Source organism: Neopsephotus bourkii, unplaced genomic scaffold, assembly GCF_033783945.1.
Source record: "Neopsephotus bourkii isolate Nb327-2 ecotype Australia unplaced genomic scaffold, CSIRO-AGI_Nbou_v1 NB_1624, whole genome shotgun sequence".
NCBI lineage: Eukaryota > Metazoa > Chordata > Aves > Psittaciformes > Psittacidae > Neopsephotus > Neopsephotus bourkii.
Window position 1 is genome coordinate 9775470 of NW_026902099.1, and position 12422 is coordinate 9787891.

At 40.8% G+C, this 12422-nt stretch overlaps 1 protein-coding gene across 7 annotated transcripts in view; it reads right to left on the reverse strand.

The window, feature by feature from the left end:
- Window positions 1–12422, reverse strand: part of MET (MET proto-oncogene, receptor tyrosine kinase) — a 95842-nt gene that overhangs the window by 23381 nt on the left and 60039 nt on the right. For all 7 annotated transcript variants that reach the window (XM_061373031.1, XM_061373032.1, XM_061373030.1 and 4 more), the window contains exon 13: window positions 3490–3708. In XM_061373031.1, the coding sequence (XP_061229015.1) occupies window positions 3490–3708 (219 nt within the window). The remainder of the gene's footprint in view (window positions 1–3489; window positions 3709–12422) is intronic.

The following is a 12422-nucleotide window of genomic DNA, read 5'->3' on the forward strand; positions in this document are numbered from 1 at the left end:
GCTTCCTCTTCGGCTTGCTCTGAAGCTGTTTCTTTCCTTATTTCTTTGTTTGGGTTTTTTTTTCACAGCTAGGACACACTGGGCTGTCAGCAGTCCAGCTTGCAGGTCTGGGTCAGTGGCTTACGTGGGATGCATCAAGTAGAGACTGTCCTTTTCAGCAGACTCAGATCTTCAGTCATCACCACAGCAAAACATCAGAACTTCTGCCCTGAGATCTTCCCATGTTGGTGGGAGATGGGAGCACTTCTGAAGTGCTGTCTTCACAGCGTTGAAGCAGAGAAGTGCGTCAAGCTACTCTGCCATGACCCCTCTGACTGGAGCATGGTGGGCACTGAGCGACTTCGAAGACCCATATACTTGGTAGAGGATGACAGTGATGATATAAGACCTTGAGAGATTCTGTAGTGTGGAAGACAAAAGGGCTGGCACTGAAGACAAGAAGGGCTGGCACTGAAGAAAAGAAGGGATGGCATTTGCAGCACACAGTGCCCAGTGTTTTACATGGAAGACTTAATGTTTTCCTGTGTGTAACGTTTTCTTACAAAACCATCTTACGGTGATCAGGGGAAAGCAAACAGAACCTTTCAATCGGTACCCACTGTCATTTGATGGAAGCCAGATATGTCACACTACATTAGTTTGATTGAAAAACTTGTGATAAAAGCTCCCTCCGCCCTTCTGAAACTAATTAAGAAAAAGATAAAAGAACTTTGGTTTGGTGGAACAGACTGTTCACTGAAGCAAGCTGCCATTTAATTTCATGCTGAGCTTGCTTAATTACTGCCCAAAATATAACCATAAGGCATGTAAACTTGTGTGTGTGTGTTTCTGAATGCGGGAATGGGACAAGGGAAAAGTGTTGCTAATATGGCTTGTAATGATCTTTTGGCCCGATTATAATTTCTGAAAGTCGCCTCACTGTTTTGATAGAAGCATCCCCCTATAGCTAATTCTATTTAGATGAAGATGTTAAATTGGTGTTTGTTCATGCTTTGTTCTAGGAGACCAGCTTTCACTAATGTTATTATCCAGTTGGTTGCAGGGATATAACCAGGGCATTAAGTTTAGGTTGACATCTGCCTTGAGTACCATGACTACAGGTGACATCAATACTACAAAACTGTGTCTCTGGTCAGTTGTCAGTGGGACAGCCCTCTGCCAGCCCTTCTCATCTGAATGGCTTCTTCCCAGCAATACACGGCACTAGAGAATTCCCTTTCGGAGAATAAAATGTTCATGACTAAAAGAAAAAGAGAGTTAAAAGATCCATTGATTTTTAACCCTCAGTCTCTGGGAAGGCTATGGAGCAAGTCCTCATGGAAGCATTTCCAAGCAGAGGAAGGACAAGCATGTGATTGCGAACGGCCAGCACAGGTTTCCCAAGGGTGCGTTTCGCCTGAGCAGCCTGATTGCCTTCTATGTGGAGATGACTGGCTCTGTAGATGAGAGCACTGGACAATGTTTACCTTGATTTTAGAAAGGTTTGCAACACAATCTCTCCTATCAAGGCAAAACAAATTTGTATGACATGAACTGGATGGACTCCAAGGTGAGTGAAAAACTGACTAGCCATCAGCTCAGATCTTAGAAGTCTAAAAACTGGAATTCATGAATGGCTGATACCAGTACCACTTAAAATGCTTATTGACAACCTGGACAAAAGGACAGGATGCACTGTCTTTGCACTCTCAGATGACACCACATCTAGGAAAATGACTGATATACTGGACCACAAGGTGAAGTAAGGCAGCAGAATGCCATTGTAATGATGAAGGCTTACCACATACTTCAGCAATAGCAAAGCTTGTAGATTGAAAGTGATTGTTCTCCTCTGCTCAGCATTTGTGAAGCCACACCTGGAGAACTGTACTGAGTTTTGAGCCCCACAGAAGAACAGAGATACTGACAAACTGGATGAAGCGCAGCAGATGGCCACTAAGCTAGGAAGGGAGCTGAAACACAGGATGCACCATGCAAGGCTAGTGGAGCTGGGTTTCTTAAAGCTGTAAAATCTCAACTCCTGGAGATTTTCAAAACTCATCTAGACAAGGCCACAAAAGCAACCTGACCTAATTTTTAACTTAGGCCTGTTTTGAGCAAAGGCTGTTTAACTATAAAGACCTCCAGTGGATCCTTCCAATGTATGTTATTCTACGATTCGTCTCAAATTAGTTCTCTTTACAACTGGTTGATATACATGACCTGGAAAATACTGGAATACACTGCTGTCACTGCACAGAGCCACTGAGACATGCTGCAGCTATATATTCCCAGCTCTCCATTGACCTGCACACCAGAACTCTTTCTAGCATTTCTTTATAACTGAACAAGAGGATTGCTCTGCATTAAGGAAGGGGTGATTGTATGGCCAAGAGTTCCAGATAGAAAAAAAATAAGGAAAAAAGAAAAATCAGACTGATTATTGTTTGGAATTTGCGCAAAGAACTTTGTGGAGACAAATAAATATTCAGAGAATTTGCCTGAAATGGAGGATGGCTCACAGTGGCTCTGAAGTAATCCCCTGTGATTTCCTGGGCCATCTTAGAGTAAAGACCTCAGAGCTTCAAGATTTCATGACTCTCACAGAGGAAAAGAGTTTTGGCTTACAGAACTATGGAAGAGCTACATGAAGAGATGAGCCCAGCGTTATGACTGATACTGTTCCATAAAGCATTTTTTTATAGGTCATATACTATATAAATTATAGATACTCTATATAAAATACATGTACAATAATATTTTCATAAACATTCACTGTAGATAAGAAATACCTGTGTTTATACTCTTTCACAAAATCAATCGATTTGAAGAAATCGGACTCCCACAGAATGCATTTAACTTTCCCCACAGCACTGTTTTAGAGAGCAGCCTGTGCCTGTGAGGGCCCCGAATTCTTAAGAGACATTTCTCAGAGCCATGTAGGCTATTCTCAATGCTCTTTTAAGAGGCACTTAGCATCAAATTTGCATTTTTCATGGATCTGTAAATATTTAGGCTACAATGGTGACTGATCTTCATAAGTGACTCTGTGCACAGGCCATAGTTTCCTTCAACTCTAGTGAGCCAAAACCACTGGCCAATTTCTAAAGGCAACTCCATGTCATTCATGAGGAAGGACACAAACCCATGTGACAGAGAGCTAGTACTCACTCGCAGACCACACACTTTGGGTTCTGACCTACTGGCCATGTTCAATCCTCAACCGGGGACGCAGCCCATTGCAACCAGAAGCTGAGGCAGCATGGTCCTCCCATGAGGATAAGAAAGGCCCCTCTCCCACCCCACCTGATGCCAACAACCACCCTGGTATGTATCTTTGTTTTCAGCTCTACATCTTTAAAGCTGTGACAGCTGGGGGTTCGAGTGAATGCAGTACTAACACGCTGCTCTCTCTGCCCTTTCCTCCTTGGAGCTTCCCTTATTTCATCAAAACGTCTGTTCCACGCTATACTGCTGAATAATTGAAAAACTTATTTCAACATTTCTTACCTTAATTTCCAGAACGTTATGGTTGCCTCTTGAGATGAACACTGGCTTTTCAAAATGCTTAAATACAGGATTATTTACATAATCAAAATCAAAATACAAAGAGCTGACACCATCAAAAATAAAGAACACTTTGGTTACAAAGGGTGGCTGGAGATTGAAGGCTTTCAGTGAAGGAGTTGTACAGCAGATTATCTCTGAGTTGGAGCGGTGGCTACATGGCTAGAAGAAAGAAAGAAAGAAAGAGGCAATTGCAGTATGTACGTGCATAGGAAATCACTGATGAACATAACTGTTCTTTAACAATGCACATATATATTGAGAAAATAAACAGCAGGGGTCTTGTTCTTCTTTGACCAAAGCAAAATCCTGATCAGTGGTACACAGCATTTATTTAGAGCTGGGAGAAAAGTATAAAAACTTCATGTCAATGGTGTTTGCACTCTTGTTGAGGAAATGTTCAAGTAAACAAACTTCCTGGCCTGATTGTTCACAGCACTTTTAAAGTAAATATTTTGCAGATAATTAATGGAAAATGATTTCCAGAGCCAAGAACCATCAGGAGGCTAGCCTGGTGTACTGAGCAGCCATAATTCAGCTTACCCAGCCTATGTCAGAGTGACTGAGACACGGATTTCTCTTCCTTTTTTGCTACTAAAGCAAGAACAAGGGACCAGAGGAGAAGGTAAATACAGGGCCAATGAATACGTGTGAAACAGAAGAAAACAGAAGTAAAGCAAAGTGACAGTGTAACTAAGTCACTATGATTCTGGAAAGGCACTATGAACTCTGTGAGAAAGCACTTTAAAGCCAAAGCCACCATGGGATGCTGGGTCATGAAGGCTCAGCAAAGTGTATGTGTAAGGCCCCAGACTTGTGGCATTTAGTACTTAGGTACACAGCTGTCATGCAAGTCCCTCCTGGAGTGTTGACTGCTTCACACTGCATCTCAGATGAGTGGGGATGAGATGTTTGCCTCTTACTGCAGTGCACTAGCTGCCTGACAACAGGCATGAAGCCACGCTTGCCCCACATTCTGCTGTTAGTCCTCATGAGGGCCTGCTCTGGAGGTGCTTCCTGGGGCAAACTGCTGGTGCACCCCACACTCCACAAGTCCTGCCAGAGCTTTTGTGCCATGGGGCTGTGATCCAGTGTGAAATGTCTGGCTAAGGTGCTGGCCTCTACCCCCTACCACCTTGACACAGGGCTCGTGAGACAGACAAGACATACCCAGGTCCTTCCTACAGGATTGCTGTGTTGCAAGTAAGGACAGAGGGGATTTGTAGGCATCTTCATCTGAGGCTGAATTTGAGTAGTTTGCAGGGATAATATGGATTCTTGCAGATGGGATTCAAGAAGCCTGCATCCAGACACTTGTGTTGCAGTTGTCTAAGCTACCTTTATAGTCAACTGAGGGAAAGAGGCTCACCTAGAGTGGGATTCATCTGATCCATTTTAGACAACAGCTTCAATCAGATTAACGGTGCTCTAGAAGGGTCAGCTTCCTGCCTTGACTGTGAAGATTTCTATATAACTAATTTGATTGTAATGTCAACAGCACATCTACAAGCACTGATGGGAAGCACGGTGGGTGCTGGGCAGCATCATGCAAACAGCAGAGTGGCTTGTTTGTGACTGTACTATGTACTCCCTTCTCTGTGCCTCCCTTTCCTCATGCCTACTGTGGATATGGTTGAAGGACTCAGGCACAAACAGAGTTATTTCAGCTCCACAGAAGCATTTCTGTTCGAATTGTATAAACCTTCTGTAAGTAGTTCCCTGACAGCAGAAATTATACTTAAAAAAAAAAATATAAATAGTGTCTGACATATGCCCTTGTAAGAATGGGGCTCAGCTCCTCATCATCATAAATCTTACATTTGTTCCACAAGGAATTTTCCTGGAAAACCAACAGTGCTGTCGAATACCTTTGTGCATCCAGAGAAGGCCAAAATACATGGTTTTTGTTTGGTTTTTCAAATTAAATTGGTTCTCAATATAAAATGCTGCTGAAGGAGCTGTGAAATTAGTTTAAATTTGTCTCTAATATGCTAAATTAATGCAATTTTGCTGTTTCAAATGAGTGACATAACCATTCAAGTTGTTTCACTTACATACCCACATTAGCGTGAAAAGCAGGATAAAGCTGTCTACAAATCAGCACTTTTTCTTATCAACACAGCAATTCACGTTTCTGTGCATAATATTGTGAAATCTTGAATCTGCCAAGGGAAACATTTTCAAGGCTCTGAAACCAAGCACTAGAGTTTTAGAACTCCACTACTAAAGGTTACCTTCCTGTGAGCTGTGAGCTCGGCACTCAGTTAAGTAACTTGCTGTGGCTCTCAGTGATGCTAAAGGGACTTGCACCCGTGTAACAAACAGCCTATTTTAATTCCTAGCACAAATTCAGAAATATTCATGCATCCCCCATGACAACAAGGTAACCTCTGGGATAAACAGCCTTCCAGTATCTGAAGGGAGCATATAGGGATGCTGGGGGTGGACTCTTCATTAGGGACTGTAGTGATAGGACAAGGGGTAATGGGTTAAAACTTAAACAGGGGAAGTTTAGATTGGATATATGGAGGAAATTCTTTCCTGTTAGGGTGGTGAGGCACTGGAATGGGTTGCCCAGGGAGGTTGTGAATGCTTCATCCCTGGCAGTGTTCAAGGCCAGGTTGGACGAGGCCTTGGGTAATACGGTTTAGTGTGAGGTGTCCCTGCCCATGGCAGGGGGGTTGGAACTTGATGTTCTTAAGATCCTTTCCAACCCTAGCTATTCTATGATTCTATATGACAAGGCAGATTTTCGCTCCATTTGCTTACAGTATTAGACTGTTCTTTCTCTTTTGGATACCTTGTTATACACCATTGACCATATCTCAGGCTTCATTATATCACACGGACCTAGAAATTCATTTGAATCACTTTGGTAATAATAAGATGCATCATTAGTATAATGGATGATCAAGCCGTACTTTTCCATGATACATGAATATTCATAAAGATATATATCATACTGTGTCTATTCTAAAAAGGGATTACTAAAATATATATTGTTATAAAACCAAATATGTCCCAAGGAATCATTATATTTATTTGATTAATGTAAACTCATTAGACTTTTTATCTACTGTAGAGTAGTGATGTCTCTCAAATGAATAGCAGTGGTATTCATAACTTTGTTTGTGGCTATCTATTAGAATCAGATACTTTACTTTATCAGGCTGGTCTCTGAAGTGGAAGCTTTCAGAAAATGATAAAAATCTAATAATACTCTTTGGAGGGGATGCAATGTGACTGATTGGTAAGGTCAAGAAAAATCTTATTTGGGATGCCCTTATTGGTACATGATTTGACATGACATTTTTACCTTGAAATTGGTTTTAGCAATTGAAGAATATGACGGTTTAGTTTTCAAGAAATATTGGATTGAGGATCTATAGGAAAAAAACCCTAATTCAATCTATTGCCTTCTCAATTAAGCTACTGCCTATCATCCAGCACCTTTAACTTCTATTTAATTAGGCTTTAAAGTACATTCACTTTAAAAGCTAGGCCTATATTCTTCTTCTGACTATAATCTACACCTGAAGACAGTAAGGAAAAAAAGACGTAAAAATTATGGAGCACTTCACAAGCATAAGTAAATACTGTACCCCAAAGGGAATAATAATCTATTGCGCAATGCATATGACTCATCACTTAAAGGAATGTATTCTCGTTTTGTTTTTAAAATATGGCCCTTGAAGCAATTAATTCGAACCTGACCTACAGAATCTCAACCTCGGTGCCCAATTCATTTTTTTTTGTTCATCTGACAGAACAACAGGGAAAATATGAGGGAGGATATCTGAGCTCCAGAGGTCTCCCAGCAGCTGACCCAGGTAAGAGAGTTGGATGTGTATTACAGGATCGGCCCCAGTCAGACGGCAGAAAAGGGCCAATCTGTCCTTTCACGAAAAGTCAACTTTTGGAGTTCAGTGAGGAATGAAGGACAAATGAGGTTAAAGACAGACTGAGACTCTCCAAACGGCTTTTGCCAAAGAATGCTTTCTGTATAGAAAGAGGTGAGAATTAAGGTCCAATTTAAGGAAAGCTCATTCAGAAGGCTTTTCTGTGTAGGTGAGAAACTGAGCAGTGACACTCAAGCACTTCAATTTTTGAAGAACTCATTGGCTTTTGCTGCCATTTCAGATAGTACAGTGAATGGCCCTAATGGATTGGTAGCATTTGTATTCTAGCTGTCTTCTTGGATGAAGGCATGGGAGATGATACTTCTAGTCTGTCAGATCACTGGACCAGAATGTAGAGTAAAACTTCCCTTGCTCCTGGGTCTGAAAGCCAGCCCTTCTCACAACATGATCGATACTGACCAGGAGTCTAAATTTCCCCCTGGGCTTTGGATGTTCTTGCTACCACCACATCCCTGGCATCCCGGTGATTTCAAAGCATAGGCTTTTCCCTGACACCAATTGCTGCACTCTTTCCTTGGCAGGAGATGTGCATGAGATGCAGTTCTGGCACACAGACAAAGGCCAATTGTTCCTCTTTGTGAGGGAAACTCTTTGCTGGGTTTCTGCAGCAGCTTTATGCCACAGAGTCAAGACAGACAGAGGACCCAACCCTGACTGTCTTTGGATAGATAGTCAGGAAAATCTTCAGGAAACACAAGCTCACTGTCCACAGTTTCCAGAGAATTTCTTCTATCATTATTTAATAAATCGAAGGAAGACATTCGCAAGTGAATTCTAGGCATTTTGATGAGTATTAGACATATGGCTTGTTCATGAACTTGTAAATATTGAAGGAACTTCAGGGTGTTTTAAAATTCACCTGTAATACAGCAGGAAATGGCATCTAGCAGGGAGCAATTAAGAAATGCTAAAGATCATTCAAGAAACTACTTAGTAAAGAAATAATTAAAAGTCTGTGGAAAGAGATGATCTTGCATAACTACAGAGTCAGTTGTTTATATTGTGTTTATAAACCTTAGGGAGAAGATTGCTTCTCCCTGATTTTACAGCCATGCATATCTTGGGATATTTGTGGTTAGAATAGATTAAGCAGTGTGAATTTATATCCAATTTATATCCAAATGCTACAGCAAAGGATCCCTGAATGACCACTTATCCACTATTGAGGAATCAATGCAAAGTACAGGCTTTCAAAGAGAAAATATTGGCCTGAAGTATTCAAAAGTACAACTTATAGCACAGGTTAGAAGACACTTATTTCATAAACAGGCTTCTAATCAAACACCACTCCAAACTGCGCAGTTCACAAGCACAATGCAGAGTGAAAGGAAGGAACAAGCTGGTTCTTCCCTCGTGCACCTCACACAGGAGCTGGACATGTGAGCAGAAGTGAGAGGGTTTGTGTATCCTTATACATTATCTAGAACTCTTGGGAATTTATGCAGCACTGCCTAAATTTATTGTTCCTAGTCAAAACTCATAAGTCAAAAGAACTTGTAATATAGAAATTAAAAATAAACACATTGCAAGTATTGAAACAGATGGTTCAATAAATCTAAACCCTTTTTTTCACTCATTGAAATATCAGATTCGAAGAAGGCAAAATGTATTATTTTGATAGTGCTAACATAAAATGTAATATAAACACAAGTAGTGTGAACACAGTATTGAACAATTTTAAGAAAATTAAAAAAAAAAGAAATGAAAATGATAAAGCTGAAAGAAGGCCTTTTTGCCTTATGGAAGAAAAGTTTCAGAAATACTGAACTTCAAACATGAAAGCTGAAATGCTCAACTTAAATGTTCCTTCTATAGGGGCCTGGCGTATTGCCCCCAAGACCTTTCAGTCTCAGTGAAACTGCATTTCTTACAGTATGTTTTTCCAGAAAAGCTCTTTTACCAGCTGAACCACTCATTTCTTCCACTGGGATGGAAACAGGCAGAGAAGAACAAACGCCCGAGGGCACATCAGCTGGCTCTGCTCCCTAAGGCTTTGGGATCCAGAGCATCCCCCACAGCTCCTGCTGCTTACAAAAGTGACCCTGCACTCACACTGTGACTCTAGGCTACAATTAAGCCTGAGGGACAGGTAACTTACAGGAGACAGTGAGACCTCTTAAGTTGGGCACCACCAGTTTTAGGCAAATGGGAGAAGGCCTCGGAGGTGGTGGGAAAAATGAGGAGAGCTCTAGGAAACAACACTTAGCAGGAGAATTTGGAGTGGTTTGGTTTGTTTTAACTGGAGAAGAGAAAGGCTGAATCATAATGTAGTGCAAATATGAAAAATTAGCAGGAGAGACTGGTAATCTGTTGTTTGTGTCCACTGAGGGTTAAACAAGAAGATAGCTAATTAGCAGCCAGGATTTGGGTTAATTATTAGAAAGGAGTCTTTCCAAACCACTAGGTAAGCAGGTAAAGCAGCTCTCCAAAGCTTGTTTAAGCAAGGTTGTGAAATTTCTTTCACAAGGAGCTTTATTAACAACCTAAATAAATATCTGTCAGGCAGTGGTCTGCATACATTTGCTCCTGCCGCAGGGAAGCGGGGCCAGGCTAGGTCTTTGTGGTCCCTCCTAGCTGTACTTTCCTTTGATGCTTTGGGATGTGTTTCAGTGCTGTCTTTGTTTTTCCCAAGAGCCAGAGTTTCTGAATGCTGACAAAAGCAGCTTCTTGGAAGAGGCTGGTGAGAGAAAACTGAAAAGAAAAACGGCTTAAATAACTATTAAAAAAAATTGACTCAGTTAGCTGTCCTCTCCCCAGCTAAGGAAACAAAAAGATAAATAACCTCAGCTATAGGACTTCTTGGTCATCTGGTTTATATTGTACTGTTTGTCTGGGTTGGTTCTATTCAGGACCACACCTGTTTTCTCCTTTATAAATGGGATAGCTGGGCATTGCAGAGCTCTGGATCCCTGCAGGAAATAGTTCCTCATCATTGTTGATTCTTGTTTGGACTGGAAGAAAGTTTGTTTTTTTGGCATCTCGCTCATGCATAGAGCCCAGAATCTCCAGTGCAGGATGGGGCAGGCTGCAGCCATAGGCATCCTCCACCAGCAATTTCCTCAGTTACACAGTGCAATCTTGTTTCGCTACTTATAAATCTTCCCCTTTTCCTAAGAATTAATATCCTTCCTTGAGAAATAAGCTTGAGGCAAAGACTAATGGCAGAACAAATGGCAAGCAGAGCTGGGCTGTCACAGAGGTAGGGAAAGCCACTGAGTGCCAGAAGCCTTTAATTTCAATAGAGCAAAATATATTGCTTGGCAATGTCAAAGTATAAAATACTCCAGATTAGCTATTGCACACGTTGTGCAGGGAGAATGAATTTGTGTACAGCTGCTTTACGCTGGGGCAGATTCTTAACAGATCAGCAGTGGTGGGGGACAGATACCCCTATAGAAAAGGGGGTCCGACCTGCCTCTTCTTGTGTGCCTGCAAATATCATGCACACTGCAAGGTATGAAAAGAAAAGGAATAAGGGAGATAATTCTGTCTGTGTCCACTTGTTTTTTCAACAGCAGATTAAAAGGCAAGATGGCAGCAAACCGCTGCTAAAAGTAAAGGTTGCTCCTGAATATTTGGGGAAGAGAATAAACTTCACAGTGTTCACTGCCTGGGGCTGCGAGTCACTTTTGCATAGTGAATTTAGTTCTTTAAAACTTCCAATACTTTCAAATTCTGAGATGTCCCAAGTGTTTGACAAGCAAGGTATGCAGAACCAGGGCCTGAAGAGAAGCAGCATTGCATAGTCTCATAGAGTAACAGAAAAAGTTGAATGATCTTTACTTCAAATGAAGATCTGCTCAAATCCATATAAAGCAAAATCCAATGAGCCAATTTCAGCAATGATCTTTTATTTGGACATCTCCTGTACTTAGAAATAATCATGCCCATATTACTTAAAACCTAATAAATTTGGAGTTTGGTTGGTATCACTGGAATGTTTTGTTTTCTGACTTGTAGGTAAAGTGTCTTTTCAATAACATTGAACATCGTGTTTCATTGCAGGGGCATCGATTTTCAGATTAAAATCTGAACCCATTAAGTTATAAGCCACGATTACATCCAGCTGAAATTCAGGTCCTGACACTCACAGTATTATACAAATTAGGATCATGAAGAATATTATGACCTTGAAGCTATAAAAGACTGCAAATTTGCAGACATACCATTTAAAATGCTTTGAGCAAACTTAGGTCTAATATTTAGAATTCAATACAGGAAACAGTGCACGATGATCATTAGAAATAAGCCAGGAATATAAGCAGTCACGTAGCATGTCATAAAGAGTGTAAGTCAATTTAGCTCCAGTTAGTCTAAACAGGCCTTACAGGATAAGAAAATGTTGGAGGTACAAGACAAACGTGTAAGCAAAAGCCTACAGGAAACAGTTTCAGTACAACTAGCCAATAAATATCATCGTTGCTTTACAAAAATTGAAGTAGATCACATGGTCATATCTGAACACTTAGATTTAGACACTGTATTATCAATGCAGGTAGCAAAAGAAGGCCCTGACTGATGTTCTGCTCGTGCAGAGGTACCCAACTGCAAAAGCCTTAGCACCTCTTAAAACTCAGTGGCTGAACTTGGTAAATTAGGAAAGATTTGTTCCAGTAGGTAATTTGGCAATCAGAAATTCTTCAAAATAATACCTACTTTTGCTTTTATGTATTTACTTTACTTCTTTCTTTGATGCTTGTTCCATTTTCCTCCTATATCCACAGACACCATTTAAATACATTTCCTACCTATCACAGTAGCACCTGAACTTGCCATGTAATGCGACATACCTGTATTGTATTGTTTGTGTTTAGTCACTGGATCTACGTTGTTAAACTGCAATACAAAAATCTTGTTATCAGATACTGTGAAAGCTTTATTTCTTTGGAAGAAGCTCCTTGGAAACAGTTGTTCTATAGCCAACTTAATTTCAAATTTGTTGCTGAGTTTTGCCTA